At 36.0% G+C, this 18036-nt stretch overlaps 1 protein-coding gene across 1 annotated transcript in view; it reads left to right on the top strand.

The window, feature by feature from the left end:
- The window catches only part of LOC149805905 (uncharacterized), a 35133-nt gene extending 17528 nt beyond the window's left edge, over nt 1–17605 (top strand). The window contains exons 4-10 of the mRNA XM_089950668.1: nt 4808–4947; nt 5652–5773; nt 9785–10387; nt 11657–11810; nt 12264–12453; nt 13127–13227; nt 15271–17605. Coding sequence (XP_089806794.1) covers nt 4808–4947; nt 5652–5773; nt 9785–10387; nt 11657–11810; nt 12264–12453; nt 13127–13227; nt 15271–15406 — 1446 coding nt within the window. The 3' untranslated portion in view covers nt 15407–17605. The remainder of the gene's footprint in view (nt 1–4807; nt 4948–5651; nt 5774–9784; nt 10388–11656; nt 11811–12263; nt 12454–13126; nt 13228–15270) is intronic.
- Nucleotides 17606–18036: the final 431 nt, after the last annotated feature.

Raw genomic sequence — 18036 nt, 5'->3', positions numbered from 1 at the left:
TGTGGAAATTCAGTTTAAAGACCGAGACCCTGATGAAACGGTGAACGTCATCCTGTATGCAGAATTCGATAATACCATAGAAATCAACAGTTTGAGAGAAGTCATCCTAGATTACTAGAAACCATGGAAGACTGTTATCCCTCTTTACCTAGTGGAGAAACTTTTAGTGTTGCATTGTTGTTAAAAAATGTTAGAGTTGTTGTTGTTTAGTGTTAAGTGATTTTTGAATAAAAAATGTTGTGTTTTGAAAAAATTGTTTGATGTTATATTGTTGGATTATTGTTAAAAATGTTAGAGTTGTTGTTTAGTGTTAAGTGATTTTTGAATAAAAAATGTTGTGTTTTGAAAAAAATGCCTTTGTCTTTTGTTTAGCTATAAGAATGTTGGATTGATGCTCTTTCATTTCTTACTATCCCTCTCATGACACTCACTGAACGTTGCGACTCAAAAACCGTGTGGGGGATGTTTTCCTTCACGTCCGCGCTTTGACTTTAAGAACCGGGTTGTTTCCAGTCTAACCATCCATTGTCGACTCATCCTCCTAAGAAGATGTGCTCCAAACTAGCTAAACTCAACGAAGCCTACGTGAATTTGCATAGGGTCAGACACAGTCTGATACCGAAGCCAGACGAAATAGAGAATGTGAGAATGTTAAAAATCACTGAAGACCTGATAGAAGAGCTCTTCAGAGAAGAAATGAAGAGGGAAAAAGAAGAATGGACAGAGAAGTACAGACTTCAGAGACAGCAGCAACAACAACAACAAGAGCAGCAGCAGCAACCTGAAGCTGACAGAGGCTTTGTCGATTGTCGTATCGACACCAAAGAGTTCTTCTTCTCTTTCCGAAGAAGCAGACCTATCGCCAGAAAGTCTATCCTCAGAGGACATCGCATTCTTAGAAACTAAAAAGAATGCCATAGCAAACAAAAAACAGCCCTTTTCAGGGCTACCCAATACTCTAGAAAAGAAATAACAATCGATTTGCCAATGTGTGTAGGTAGAGTAGTGTGAAAATAAACACTAACTCTTTTTAAAAAAAAATGTGAGGGTATGTGTTTGTGTGTTTGTGTTTGTAAGTGGTTAAGTAAGTTGGTATGGATAGTAGATTAAAATGATGTCTTTTTTTTGGTGTTTGAGGTGTAAATTTGGGGTTAGATTGGATTGCTTTGCGTATGTGGATAGTCTATTGAAGTGATTTATAAAAAATTTTAAAATAGTGATGGGTAGCATAAAAAGTGAGTGAGTGTTTCTTTTAGGTCCGCGCGTTGTTGTTTTTTGGTCATGATGTAGGTAAGATCAATTTTATGTTTTTAGGGGATGTTTTCCTTCACGTCCGCGCTTTCACTATAAATTGAAACTCGTTCGGCAGTCCAGCTACCCTTGTTGATTGATCAACACCAAAAATGAACACGAGACTGGAGAAACTGTTGGAACTTCATGTGCATCTGGAATATGCCAGGCGCATATTAAATGAACTGGCCGCGGAAGCCATTGTCGAGGAGGGAAGGATAAGAGAGGAGGAGGAAAGAAGAAACAAAGAAGAGGAGGAGAGAAGATATAAAGAAGAAGAGGAAAGAAGATACAAAGAGGAGGAGAGAAGATACAAAGAAGAGGAGGAGGAGGAAAAGGAGAGAAGAAGAAGAAATTTCAGAATCCCAGAGAGCGAAAATTGGGATTCTGAAGCGACATATCCTGCCTCTGCTCTCTCCCCCCAAAAGGTAAAAAGTAACTGGGGGACAAGATGTGTATGTGGCGCAAGGCCTGGAAGGTGCCACCATTAACCAGGTGTCCATGAAGTTCAAAAAAAAAAAACCAGCCCTTTTCAGGGCTACCCAATACTCTAGAAAAGAAATAACGATCGATTTGCCAATGTGTGTAGGTAGAGTAGTGTGATTATAAACACTAACTCTTTTTTAAGATAGTGTGAGGGTATGTGTTTGTGTGTTGGTGCTTGTAAGAGCTCAGGTATGTTTGTGGGAATAGTAGATTATGGGTTTCTTTATTGTTTCTTAGCGTAGGTGAAGAGTATAGTTAGGGTTCTGTAAGCGCTCACGTACGATTGTGTGGATAGTAGATTATGGATTAGTTTATTGTTCTTAGCGTATGTGTTTGTGTGTTTGTGTTTGTGTTTGTACCCGCTCACGTACGATTGTGTGAATAGTAGATTATGGATTTGTTTATTGTTCTTAGCGTATGTGAAGAGTATAGTTTGGGTTTTGTAAGCGCTCACGTAAGATTGTGTGGATAGTAGATTATGGATTTTGTTTATTGTTTCTTAGCGTATGTGGAGAGTATAGTTTGGGTTTTTATTATATGAAATGAGAAAGTATAGTTTGGGTTTTATTATATGAAATGAAAAAGTAGGGGGATGTTTTCCTTCACGTTCGCGCGTTGTTTGGTCATGATCTAGGTAAGATCAATTTTACGTTTTAGGGGGATGTTTTCCTTCACGTACGCGCTTTAAGTATAAGAACCCATAGTATTCGTCGTTCAAACCATTCTGCAAAGAATAAAAAAAGAAGATGGCTTCTAACCAAATGGACAAAATACAAACATTACAAGACGTTTTAGACAACTTAGGAATGATGGAGCAGATGTTAATAAGACTGGTTGAAGACCATTATTCCTATAGTCCCCATCGTGTAAAGATGGAAATTAATAACTTAAAAAAGGTAAAGGACAAGATTAGTGGTGTCATGAAAGAGATAAAGGAGGAGAAGGAGGATGAAGAGGAAAGAATAAGAATAAGCAAATGGAACGAAAAGATTGAAAAAGAAGAAGAAAATGAGAAGAGGAAGAAAGAAGAGGAGGAAGAGAAGAAGAAAGAAGAGCAGGAGAAAAAGAAAGAGAAGAAGAGAAAGAGTGTTGGAGATAAAATAAGAACTTGGTGGAGAAAAAGAAGAAATTAGAAGCAGAAGAAGAAGAAAACCCAAAGGCCCTTTTCAGGGCCAGCCATATTTCTCGAAAAGAGATAGCCTTTCCATTGCCTACCCCTTTTTTTAAATTTAAATTTAAATTTAAATTAAAAAAAAAAAAATCCCATATTCAATTCCCCTTGTCCCTAGACAAACCCAAACTCTATTCCCATGTTAATTTCCCCTTGTCGCTAGACAGACCCACACTATAGTTCCATGTTAAATTCCCCTTGTCGCTAGAGTGACCCACGATTTTTCTCCATGTTAATTTCCCTTGACGCTAATCTGACCCACGATTTTTCTCCATGTTAATTTTCCCTTGACGCTAGAGTTGCCCAAGGGGTCTTGTAATGCTAATTCCCCTTGATGCTAGGGTGCCCCCATTTACTACTAATAAGTGACATCTGACCAACATATCGTCCATCAGTATAAACACATATCTGGGCGGCTGATTTATCGGTCTATCAATCTAGCTCCTAACAGCACGAGTCATATCGGCATATAATTATCCTTTACGGTGTGCTCTTTTCACATTTAATGGTTTAAATGTAAGGAATATACTCTAATTTGAGAGGCTCTACCATGCTGTAAACTAATCCATTAATTTCTATGCCAAATGACATATTGAAAGTAGACCAATCGAATGAGGTGAATCACATGGAGATGTAAACTTCCGTTTCAAATTCTCTGGTAAGAGACAACACAACAAATCTGTCGAAGGTATGATAGGAATTATGTGTGTGTGTCTGTCTGTATGTCTGTCTGTCTGTCTGCGTGGGTGTAGTAGTAGTAGTAGTAGTAGTAGTGGTATTGTTTAAGGGCACCTCAGCACGACAGCGCCTGTATGATGCCAACTAAAAATAATAATCGAAAAATGAAAATGTGAAAATGAAGAATTGCATAAACCAGAGGAAGATAAACGTTTTCAAATAAATGCAAACTTAAAGTACAAAAAGTCGAAATATGAAGGATAATATGTCAGAATTATGTGCAATGAAATACAAAATAAAACATCTGGCTAAAACATGTTATGCAAACCGCATTCCCTCAAAATCTCAAAGACTTTGTCGTGTGGCAGCAGGAACTACAAAAAAAAAAAAAAAAAAAAAAAACAAAAAACAAAAACATGCTGTAAGATAGAATTGAAGCAAAAAAAAAAGAGCGGGGTTTTCTCACGGCCTTATCTTTATTGTATACAGTGTACGATCCAGAAAAAAAGTAACGCGTAGGGTAGACACCTGTGTTTCAGTCTTATTTGATGAAAAATGCCATCAAAATATTTAAGAGGACGGTAGAATTGGAATTATCAGTTCTGTTGCCATAAATTGTATTTTTGAAATACTGTACGCTATTTTACCCTAACCGACCACTAAACAAATCAAACTGTTCTAAACAGCACAACGAGTTCTAACATTATCGACAATCTAGTGTAGGATAGTAACTTCGTAAAGAAGAGAAGGTGAATCAGTTACCTTCGGCAAAGAATACCTTCCATGTTTGAAAGGTAATGCAGTTTCCATTGATTGTCCTAATACACAAAAATGCTCGTTATTCTTGCTCCAAGAATATCTTGTGTAGGTACATATAATCGTTATATGGAATGATGGGAAATCTTATATTTTCACCTGACAAATTAAAGGAATATGGTCCCCCCCCCCCCGCAAAAATATAGGAATGGAAAACAAACATAAAACCTATTTCACCAGCAATGTTTAACATTTTACACTTAAATATGTTCACCGGTAGACGGGTGTGTGTGTGTGTGTGTGTGTGTGTGTGTGTGTGTTTCGGGTGTTTGTGTTAGATATGTTTGTCGTCTACACAAAAATATAACAACTTCATTGTAATATATAAAAAGTTTAATGCAGAATTTCATTATTTATCTATTTCAGAGACTAATTTATATAGATCTTGAAATCATCGATTACGATGCCGTAGGGAAAAATGACGATATCGACCACATATATTATAAGTATAATGGTTCCATGAACTCAAATTACACACGTATTACATTACAAGGAAGCATGGCAACGTAAGTATAACAGAACAGAATTACTGAACGTATCTCAATAAGGATTCTTTCATTCAACATAACAGATCGCGTGGAAAGGTTAATACTGAAAACAGATTAGAACCCTAGTTAATACCATCTCAATAATACTAATACTAAATCTTAATCAAGTGAAACAGTGTGCACAAAAAAATAGCATAACTATCGTAACATTTACATCTATATCCGTATATAAGATACGAAATGAGTCGTGTCCGTGTAGGCGACTGATGCGTCACCATCCTAACGAACTAAGACACAATATTTAGGCTACAGTGGCCTGCTATTGGCAGAAACAGGGATTTTTTTCCCTCATCAAGACGACACGCATAACGAAGTTTGAATATAAAACCAACAGTGTGCAAGAAACTAACAGAAGCAAACTGGCCATAAGGGACAGAAGGACGGGAGAACGCACGGACAGACAGACAAGGGTTAGAATCTATATTAGATGCACCGAGAAGGGCTGTTAGCTCAGAAACAAAGGATTATTATCACATAGTTTAACGTATCTGACCACTTTCTAAAATATTCTCCTATTGGATTAAAAATTAAAACATTAAAAAGAATTACAAAATTAGTCAGATATCTAAATAGATAGATAACGTTTATTTTTCCTACTTTTTATCATTTTATTTTCTAGCATCTACATATTTCATCACTTGGAAATTTCATCTTATTTACAGAGTTACAGCTGATATAAAAGTTGCCTGTTCTGATGGTTTCTATGGCCCCAGTTGTGAGAAATACTGCAGAAATACCCGGCATGGCCGTTGTAGTGAATTCGGGGAACTTATTTGCCAGCAAGGTCGGTTAGAATATGACTGGTTTGTTGGGGTGGGTGGGTGTTGTTTTCTTGTTTTTTTTTTTTTGTTTTGTTTTTTTTTTTGTTTCCTCGCAGTTTTTGTCCAATAGTTTCCGCTAAATGCTATCCGCCATTGGTTAGATCAACTTAGTTAATACGTATTTGCATATAATTGATTTTTTGCCTGTGATTTGCAATTCAGTCACGATATTGTTTTGAATTACATCCTACTGAACTGCAATTGCTTAGGTCAAATCAAATATTTGTTGTTTACATGGAAAATAGTTTTACTTCTAACATGATAATTTCTCCTTAATGCCTCAGAAGCCTAATTTTGTTCATGTCATAATTATGCAATACTGACAACATTCAATTCTGTTTTATTGAAGATGCTAAGTCTTAAATCGCCTCACCATGCAATAGAAGTGTCGACGACTTCAAGATGGTACACTATAGATTATCAATCGAAACATCTTCGGTCTTTTCTGTCAAGCCAGTTTTTTTCGTGGGGTGGGGGACATACATTACAACAAGCAGCACACATTTTTTGTACAACAGAATAGTACACAGTATACAGTATAATTACTGCGCGTATATAGCAGGTCAGCTAAATAGAATGAAGCTAAGAAATGCATTGTTAATTGAAAATAGCTATTGAGTATATTTTTTTCTTCAATGGATCGATATTTTCCTTTTCGTGTGCACAATGACATTGTATTTCGTCGCACGATGACAGTGACGTCACTAGGGGTGCGGACCTTACCGGGTGACACCATCAGCGGGGGTGACACCAAAATAACTCTCTAAATTTATTTGAATTTTTGTGCAGGAAGGAGATCCATGGGGGCGACACCATGAGTTACCGCACATGAGTGTTTATAAATTTTTTGAATTTTTGTGCACGAAGGAGGTCCATAAGGGTGGCACCATGAGTTACTGTACTGGGTGACACCAGTCCTAGTGACGCCACTGCATGATGATATCATATAAACGGTTAGTTTGTATGAATGAAATTTAAAATAGCTGTTGTGCAAACCATTCGACATTCTTTTCACAGAATAGGCCGAGGATGTTCCGATTGAATGGAATTAAAAGGTAGAGAAATCTTTACGGAGCGGGAACTATCCGATGTGAATTAATTTTCGTAACCTGTACATTTTCGCGTTTTTCCATGAAACAGCATTTTCATCGAAACATATATTCGTGCGTGGATTGGATGGCCCTACTTTCTTGTTTACTGTCCAGCCGATTTTGTACACAAGTGCATTTTCTAGACCATTTGTTTTAAATTGGAAGCAGGTCTATCTATAGTGCTTCGAACCTGTTTAATCCAAAAATTATTGTTTCAAAGCAGTGATTTGCATATTTAAGAATTCTAATATAAAATCGAGGTTTTATGCATGGATTTGATTTATTGACCTAAACTTGAGACACTGGTTGTGAATTAATATTTACAAGGTGTGCCAGAGCACCTGTATTGTTTCCAATTGAGTTGATGTTTGGAAATGCATGTTCCTAAACTTTTCTGACCATAATGTCTCGTTTACTTAACAGAGGAGAGAAATTAGTCTTACCCATCTATCTTAGGGTGTTCATTCAAGTTAATATAATGTGATGTAAGAAAATTAAAGTGAGAACCTGAATTCCCAGCGGATGTAAAAGTTTACCCATTACTAAATTCAGCAAACCCAAGAACAACAACTATCGGGTGCATACAGTAATATAACTAAATCAATGTTAATAATAAATACAACTATTCAAGTAATTTTCGAATATAAATCTTCAAATTACACTTCACTCATAAATTAGTACATGAACTGGCCGTTAACTAATACCTTTCTTTATTTCATCGTATGAGAGTTAACGTCCTAAACTGAGAGAGTCTCCTTTCATTGAGTAGTTCCTTGTATTCATCTGCATTCGTTTATCTCTTCTTCTATTCTCCCTTCGCCTTCCCTCCTGCACACTGCCTGTGCCGCTATTTGTGCTATTTTTCATCCCTCGTGCACCTTCCTGTGCTACGTCTTGTACTCTTCCTTCCTCACTCCTTCTGTACCAATTCTTGTTCTTCCTTCTTCTCTCTCTTGGGAGTTCGGTGCCGTCTCTTACGTGCACTCTGAGAGCTTCCTGAAGAAAATGTAAGGATCGTACATCATGTTCTCCCTATATTAATCTTCGTAATCTACCACTCTCTCACAGATTTCTCAACAGACAATGGCGAACACTCTACCAGGCCCTCCTCACACACTAACGTCCACTTATTTCATCCACACCTTGCCCTGCAAACAAATAATGTTACGTACGAATCTCTTCCTCAACACACACACACACACCGTCTAAATGTTATCATCTGACACAGTAATCTACCGTTCTTACGGTAATCGTTCACACTGCCTGTGTCCTACGAATTATAGAATGAGACATAGATATAGATAAATACACATGCATACAAATACACTCTGTCTACCTCATATAATTCTTTGTCTACATAATGATTAATTCAAATACACATCCCACTTCAAATTTCTAATAGATCTAACTATACACTATGATGCAATATTCTCTAATAATTCTACGATATATTATGTTCCATGTCCTAATAAATTATATATACGTTATACTAAACACTATATTAAATTCCTTTGAACATAAATTAACATAAATATTCGGCTGTGATAGACCCTACCTGTAGAAAACGTATATTGCTTCCACAGTTCAATTCATCTCCCCGGTTTTACGAGTCTCGTTTGCTCGGGGTGGTCTTTCCCCCAGAATCTGTTTGTATACTTCCTTGTTTCCTCCGCTCTTCTCAAACATCAGGAAATCACTGATTAATTTTACACCAGAATGACTAAATATTTCATTGTTCCCTTGTCTGTCTGAGGGATTAGCTCCTCCTATAGGTGGAGTTTTAAATTCCTCTAATTCCGATTGGACGGTACGCCTTGTTTGATATTCGTGGTGCTTGGGCACAAATCTTCTTGCAGGTAAATGTGGGCACAGACATCTGGCCTTCTTAGCGATACAAATAGCTTAAATCCCTTTGAAGCAACTAGCCGACTCAACCGTCTAATTTCTGAATAAACACATAGCCGGCCTTCTACGGTTGGTCTCACGATCTTTAGCCGATTGTCATAAACCTTGCAACCTTAGCCAGCAAAAAAGTTACATTAACGGCTGTAAAGATGAAAAAACTCTGACTATATTTCCTCACACTGTTTTATGACAGCGGTGATTAGTTGTAACTGTGGACGAAGACCTTAAATCCAAATTATTGCAATTGAATCGAAATTACTAGAATAAATTCATATAGAAAGATCTTTATTTACGCTTTCCATATTTTCCTTATTGAATTTGTCTTTTAGAGGGTTTTAGGTAAGTACAGCAATGATTCTGGCTAGCAATTGTTAAACAGGAAGTGGATACCCGAGAATGAACTAAAAAAACTCTGGTATTTGCTGCCAGGTTATATGCCTCAGAATAGTCAAATGGGAAATACGAACCATTGCGTCAAAGGTGTTTGGAACACATGACGAGATATAAATTTATTTTAAACCTAAAACATATCTTAAAAATGTGTTTAATTATCGTAATCTTGACCCGGGGTATAAAAAATAGCTATGCTTACTGGCTAAATATAAAAACAAGCATCATATTTGTTGTTTTCTAATAAGTAAGAACACAAGATATTTAGTTTATTTTAAAAAACACAAATCTTCGAAATATTGACGTTCACATCTCCATCAGAATTAATAATACCAATGTATTTTCGGCAGACGAGACGGCAGCTTTAAAAAATTATATACATGATTTTCAGACCACCTTTAACTAAAAGTGTCCAAATAATTCACGAGATTCCATATGCAAAGTTTCAAGTTATAGAATGTGATTACCATTTATACCCATCATATGTACTTTAATCGAATGATCAGACTTTTCTATCGATACAGATATATATTCTGTATTTCTTTATAATCTGGAATTTATTTGGAGATTCTGCATAATATTTTGCAGGATACAGTGGTCTCGACTGCAGTGTTATGGCCACATCTGTTCCGAACTTGTCTGTATCTTACCCAAAAATAAGCATTGCAACAACATCCGCAACAAAAAGTTCTGAACATCTTCCAAATTTAGGTTCGAAAATGGTAACAAAACCTCAGGCAATTATATTCTCGACACCAAATAAAATGTATACAGTCATGATGACAATGGTAAAAACAAATACCATGATGAAAACAACGATAACATCGCGACCTGCTCTTTTATCATCACATGTAACCACGGCCACAACAAAGGCAGAAACAACAATGGAAGCAAAGTCAGGGCGAGTTAACACTACCATGTCAGAAACATCTAGGAAAACAACAGAAATGACGACAAGAGCTATATCATGGTCAAATTCACACATGCAACCAACAGCAAGGGTAAATAGCAGCATTTCCAAATTTACCCCAATAGTTTCAAACACAGCGGAGAAAACAACGCCCAAAACAATGACTTTTACACATTTAAATGAGAGTGATAAAGGCCACGAATCAAGTACAATAACCGAAGTACTTGTGACAGAAGAATCAAAACGCGATGGGATGGAAAGGAACATGGCTTCTGTCACAGGTAAATAGAATGCCATCATTCAGAGTTTTCTGTAGGGATACGGGTTTTCTGTGTTTTTCCATGGCTTCATTATTATGGTGATAATAATTTGTATTTATACATTTTAGATTGGGTAGCGCTCACTAACTGCAGAAATTTAGTTTGTTTGCCTGTTTTATAATTCTTCGCCTTTTGCGGAGAAAAGAAAGGGATTGTGTGATACTGTCCGAGTGTGCATGCCGTAAAGGATGTTGTACGACTACTCCTTCGTGGTTCAATACAGAGACTTTAAACCTTGGTACAGGAATAGGGCTAGTCAGTAAAAGGGCTCAGGGTAGCAAAGAAGCTGGGCTGATTTTGCAAAAATTTGAAATAACTCATACATTTTAATATCTTTAAGTATTACTACGAGTGATCACTGACCCTAGTGTCGGGTAATGTCAGAAAGTGGAAGAGTGAATGAGAGCCCATTGTCATTCCCGAGTCGTGCCATTTTTGCGTTGGGATATAACACAAAATATTGAGAACTGGTTAAATTTACACACCCGTTAAGCTTAGTCCCAGTACCATTATATAGTAACTATCGAGACCAACACATAAAGCCAGATATACACGCAGAAGAATTAATTCAGATACGCAACTAAAATTGGTCCCATAATCTATTTGCAGAGGGTTAAGAAGAGTTACGACGGTTGGAAGAGAGAGGAAATGTGCTTTAAAATCACTGTTTTTAAGGGATGCCTCCTTTATAAGTTTGCGCTCGTAAATTATATCTCAATTGTAATTAATTTCCATGGTTGTTGTTATTGACTGATTGTTATTATACTAACTTCGCATACTGATACAGAGCAACACGGTGTTAAATTAATTTTTACCCACAGATTCTTTGTACATTTTCTGTGTAATGGGACAAAATTATATTCCATAATTTATTGAGTCGGATTGCTTGCACTCTTTTGAGTGCACTGCAAATATTTTGGACTTATTTTTTTAAGCAAGTTCTAATTTCTGTATAATATTTCGTCAAACTTACGGCGTCATATTTAAGAATTTATAACATTTTCTGCAGCTTCTTCTGATGTAAGCCTTTTTGTTTCACAAGTTAGCGTTTAACGTTTTCTTCCATCAAAGATTTGTGTCTGTTTAAGGGAATATACTATTATTACAGTCTTTAATTCTTTTTATCGGTATGTAATCTATTTTTATATCCAGTAATATAATTGTGCCGAGGTATTTTGTGCCCCCTTCCATTTATCAATCGAAAAACAACCGTCCCGTTATCATTCACAGATTATACAAGCATTGCTCTTCTTGGGGATCAACGAGGGTCAACCAAGATTGTTCAGAATGCAATACTGACCTCCCTGTGTTCCAACAATAAATACAAAGATCCGTCTTTGATCCAGATAGACATTGTTACACAAAACGTGTACACAGAAAGCGGGTTAGTATGGATAGAGTAAACAAAAAATGAAACTGTATTTGTCATCAGTTATTAGCATTATTTATAGACTCTATAAAATAAACCAGTTTCAACCAGTTTCAACATTTTTGAAGCGATTATTTTTTCATACAGCGACCTATAACAATAGAATATGCTTGGCTATGAAATGATTGTGGCAAATATTTAACAAACTTTAGTATAAGAACACAAAATTGATTTAGCTACTTTCGAATTATGTATAATTAGTGTTGAAGACTTAAGAGAAAGAAAATATTCCCCAAAACAACTCTGTGACGCTTTGAATAAACATTATTATTCTGAGAATACACGTTTTATCTGTGATTGACGTACTACCTTCAAAAACAGTATTTTTTGTTTGCTTGCTTGCTCGCTAACTTGTTTTGACCTTGAAATGTTTCTTGACTTCATGGACAATGTTTTTCTTCTCGATAGGAGTACTGCCACGGTACTAACGTTCCAGGTGAGGTTCATGGGAAATCTTCTGACTTCATCTGAAGTCCACACTGCTTTGTACACAGACAGCAATACTTCTCTTCCGAATGTTCTCAAAAGCATGAATCTGGAGCAGATTGAACCTAATCCCCATGAACAGGGACAACAGCAAGAAACAGAAAATAATGGAGTATGTTTGGATCACAATGCATCGTTTTTTGTTTGGGATTTTTGTTTGTTTGTGGGGGATTGTGTTTTTGTTTCACTTTTCTCCATGATAATGAAAGCACCGATTTAACAAAACTGTTTTAAAAGCTACATTCAGATTACATTTATTCATTTACTCGAATATATTTAAATTATTTTCTATTTATTTTCTTCATACGTCGTAGTCAGCGTACTGTTTGATTGCGACAATTTTGTTATATTTATGTTATCGTCAATTGAAAATCAGTCCACTTAAGACGTCTGAGGTTTTTTGGCTCCACAGGAATGATCAGAGTTGTTTCGATTGTACAAATATTTATGACACACTCTCGCCATCTAGTGATACACAAAACTGATGAGTTCACTTAGAGCGTCTTTTCTGTTATTGACAAAGAAAAAAGCAATCAGAGCTATCGGATTTCTTCCTGATTCATAGGGTACCGTTGTCTCAATTTATACTGCAAGTGTACCAGGAATTGCTGCCATGATTTGATATTATAAATTGCGATAGATAATTATTATACGCTATTAGTATCATTCTACAGTCTGTGCATTACAACGAGAAATTATTACAAGATGTTTTAAACATAGTTTTGGCTAATTATTATTTATAAATCTTTCATTTAGTTCAATGTTAAAAATATGATCTTTTACAGAGCTGGATAGAGAAGAACATGGTGATACTAGCAGTAACTGGAGGGATCTTGCTTACAATCTGTATTGGTGGGACTGGGATATTTTTTGTGAGGAGAAAACGGTGAGATCAACAACATATAAAATAAATCTGTACTGAGCTTCTATTTACAATATTCATGGATATCAGCTGTCATTTCCTTTAAATAAAACTCTTTATTGTGCATTATTTGCCTAACTCGTTATTCCGCATGTTTCGGAAAAAACGTGTTAGGCAAAAAATATTCACAATTTAGAGTTTGTACTCCACTGTCTGGGGTGCTGATAAAAAAAGTCATTCTCATTTCATATAGACTACAAACTGGACTATGATTGCATTGATTATGGTTCAGCCAGAAAGTCAAAACTGAAGATCCTTGACCAAATTCACCATCAAGGAATAAGACCCGCTCTGGGAACATTTAGGATATCCCCACCTTTATCACATCGTAGAGAAATGTTTTCCATACAGTATGCCCTCAAATTAAGATCAAACACTCTGAACCCTTCTTTTCGGCTGTATTTCAACCTAATTACAAAACATTATACCAAAATAAACAAAATGCCATACCTTCCTTTGGCATTAGAATATCATTCAGCCTTGACAAAACAAATATTGATTTTTCTAAAATCCAGAAAACGTCCATCTCCAAAATACCTCCTTGGCTACTTAAGCAACCAAAAGTACTTTTTACGTTACACCATGGAACAAATTTTTGACAAACACTTCTATCTTCCACAACTCTTATCAGTAAATCCTCGCCGAATTTAATAATTACACAAAAATTTACACTGATTGATCAGTTATGAGGAAAAGGCTGCTGCAGCCTTCGTTAATGGAAATCACACAACGAAAGTTCGCTTACTAAATGGTACATCGATTTTTGTTTCTTCAGCCGAAAGCAGAGCAAGAGACCACGCTCTGAAATATATCGAAAGCAAACGTATTTTTAACAGCATAATCTTCTCCGATTTACTATCAGTACTTCAATCACTATACGACAGAAAATTGTAAATCCCATTACTGACCAATATCCTCACCAAGCATACTGAGCTGTGTACCTCCTGCTGTCGGCTACCCAGCCATATTGGTATTAAAGGTAATGAAAAAGCAGACCGCGCTGCTAAAACGGCCCTATGCCTGGCACCATCTGATTTTAAAATACCATACACCAATTGTAAACCTAGTGTCAAAATGTCGTCACGTCTTAAGTGGCAGGCATCATAGAATAATGCAGTGAAAAACAAATTCCATGCGATTAAGCCAACCCTAGGAGACTGTGCTCCTTCCTATACAAACAACTGTAGGGACGAGGTAGTCATTGCAAGAATCAGAATTGGTCATACTTACATAACCCACTCATACACGCATAAGGCGAAGACCCAGCTGAGTACGTTTCTTGCAATGAACCATTCGCTGTTAAGCACTTTATGATAGATTGTTTCGAACTCCAACCTGCACGCGATCGTATACTACAACGTTCATCACATTAAGAAACCTTTTGATACAATAAACATCACTTGCACGTTAAAATTCCTGAAAGAAGTAAACATTTATTCTAAGATATAACTTTTATGCCATCATTTTGAGTATTTTGTTGTAATATATATATATATATATATATATATATATATATATATATATATATATATATATATATATATATATCGTTCGTACTAAGTACATTTTCATCTAAATATTAATGGACACATATCATTTACCTTCCTAGTTGATCGGGAAGTTTTATATATTACCGTCACGAACTCATCGTTTTGCTTTTCACTGTTTGATTTTATTATCGCTGATAGATTATAAACCTTTTATTGACTGTAAATAATCTTGCTTATTATTATGGCGCTAAATAGTCTTACAGAGCGGGTGCTCCGTTAAACCACAATCAATCAATTACTCAATCACATGTGCTCAAGACAGCATGACACACACACACACACACACACACACACACACACACATACTCTGGTTGGTTGGGAAGTTGGTAAGATTTACCGTTAACACTAAGTAACGTGTTCAAGCTGACTGATCGATATATTGATTGCTCATTCGATTGACTTTTTGATTGATTAATTTTATGCATTTGTAACTAACGTATACATTAATTCTCCACAGGAACGATAGAGAAAAGGAATGGTCGATGGTTGTTTATGATAACAAGAGGAAGTCTTCATCATCAACTGACCCAACAGTCTACCTGGAAAATCCTCTCTACGTATACAGTGAAAATAGCTCGGCGTCAGAGAGTTAACTAGAATTCACCAATCCTTCCTGCCTGACTCTAGATGGTGTGAGTGTACCGTAGGATTTTTAGAGTGGCTCTTTGCTTACACAAACAGGGAGCCACAAGGTTCATGGTACACAGACTTTCTCTTAATGGAAGAATACAGAATATAGATATGGAGAGAGGGTGGATATGTACGTTTTTAAACAGATATAAGGAAAAAGTTCATGAGTGAAGTAGAAACTTTCTTTTGTCACGAGTGATAAATGGCGAGGCGTAGATAATCTTTTTATTATATATCTTTAACGCAAAAGCGTTGATTTGCATGGATATTTTTTTAAGCTTTGGTGCTGATGCGATTAACGACTGCTTTACCACAACGATAAAAAGAAGTTCCGAAATTTTACAATAATTTTAGAACAGCGACTTCTACAAATTCAGCTTTTACATAAAATGCTTCGAATTGTGTTTGTCTCAAGTCAATGACTAGTTTCTTTCGAAAAAGTAGAGTTTTATTTTGATTAGCACATTTCTTTCTCTGTTACATTGAACATCACTGGGGAATAGTACTGAATAAACATAACACAGCGGTCATATCGGGCAGACTTAATTGCGGAAAATATTTAGTCTAAGGATTTAATGATTGTGAGTTTACCTATAAGGACTTGGATTCTTTATTTTGTTTTTTTTCTACATTCAAACGTATATTATGTGGCCTTGGAAAGCTTGCAGTCTGGTTCGCTAACAGACACTCACCCAATTTCCATCATCACTTAATTTCGGTTTCCAAGCAATATTCATCTATTTCCGAGTCTTCTTCGTTTCCAACATGATTATGATTGTGATGACAGTTAAAATCGCTACTTAAAATGATCGTATTCCCGTCTTTAATCCAGAGATTTTTTACGCAAAAACTTGGATCTTTGTCGAATTCAGGAGAAGCTGTATGAGTACTACGGACTTTCGAATGAAAACATGCCATGTAAGTTCAGCTACAGACCATTGGCACGATTCATGTGTAAAACTATTTTTTTAAATGTTAACACTTGAGGCATATTTTGTTTGGAGTTCGTTTATAGGCGTGTTAATAAGGCACATAATTAATAGCATAATGTATTGTACAATCTTGGCATTCTAAGATCCGTTCATCCAGATGAACAGAGGAAAGAAGGGAGGTAGATGTGAAGGAACAGAAGAAGAAATCGGAATAGGCCTCATACAAAAATATGAGTCTGAACATCTGACATAATGGCACATACATTTCATAAATGGAAAAGGAAATTAGTTTCAAAGATGTTATCGCCACTGTGGCGATAAAAGTGGCATAACCACTGTGGCGATGTAAATTTTCCCCCGCATACATTTTAATATCTCATTATGAAATATATAATATATGTTTGAAGAGATTATTACTATTCGTTTTTTTTCCCCTCAGTTTTCTAGGGTGTGTGTGCATGGGAGTGGGTTGTTTGTCTTTCTTGGGGTATGTTATGCGGGGATTAATGTGTATAAGTCTAACCCATTAGGGATTATGTTCTAGATGAATGATAATTCATTGCCTTTATTTTGCTGTTTAATACCTTTGACTTGTTTAGCGTCTGAAAAGTTTTCTGTAGGAAACCTGATATGGTCTGTTATAGCGAAAATAAACAGAATGGCACATTTCAAGTGTGTCAGTGGTGGCCAATAGCCGTTGAATACGCCAAGGCTAGTGCCACGAAACGATACAACCAGCGTGAAATACACGAATACACAGCTGACCAGTACGAAGGTTTTACTAGTATCTTGCAGCAACTTCAAACATTGCTTGTCATGCAGAAAATAAATTCAGACTAAAGGGATCTTGACAAAGAAAGTCAAGCAGTCGACATCAGTATAGAGTTTGTATGCAACTAAACAAAAATGCAATGAAACTTATAAATATTCCGTTATGTGCAAAGAGAAGTGGATTTTGTTTGGTATTTTTATAAAACTGAACATAAGCTGTTTTTGGCAGATAACATCTGAAAATAATAGATAATTTAGTCAGTTTTTAAAACATGAAAAAGGTATGGAGACCAGTATTTGCCATTATCGGCATTTGATGATAAAAACAATGACACAATCGCACTTGTCTGTTGGTAAATATATTAAGAAGGTTAATGGCAGTGACAAACATTGTAGCTCAACCCTTTGCAATTGTAATCCGTCTCTATTGGTGTATTTCTTTACATCAAATCCATCGCTCCATCCATCCATATATCCATCCATATATCCATCCATATATATATATATATATATATATATATATATATATATATATATATATATATGTGTGTGTGTGTGTGTGTGTGTGTGTGTGTGTGTGTGTGTCTGCCTGGCCATATCCAGACTGAAACTGTGTATCGCATCCATAACAAATACACAAGTTGATTGCTTTTCCCATTGCTTAACTTTTACTATGCATACTTAACTATCTTCAGGGATCATCCACATAAAGTAGAGTGAGTTACGGTTTAAATGACATTATTCTTTCAGACACTTTACATTTATCGTGCTGCAACCATCTAATATGTCTATATATCATTTGTAAACGTTGGATTTTTAATATCGTGATTAAATTATGTTTATTTAAAATGCAATACTGGTAACGTTCCCTTCAGTCCTTCATCGTTATC

Source organism: Sinohyriopsis cumingii, chromosome 2 (genome assembly GCF_028554795.1).
Source record: "Sinohyriopsis cumingii isolate HCF-2022 chromosome 2, ASM2855479v2, whole genome shotgun sequence".
Classification (NCBI taxonomy): domain Eukaryota; kingdom Metazoa; phylum Mollusca; class Bivalvia; order Unionida; family Unionidae; genus Sinohyriopsis; species Sinohyriopsis cumingii.
This window is presented reverse-complemented; position numbering and strand designations above follow the sequence as displayed.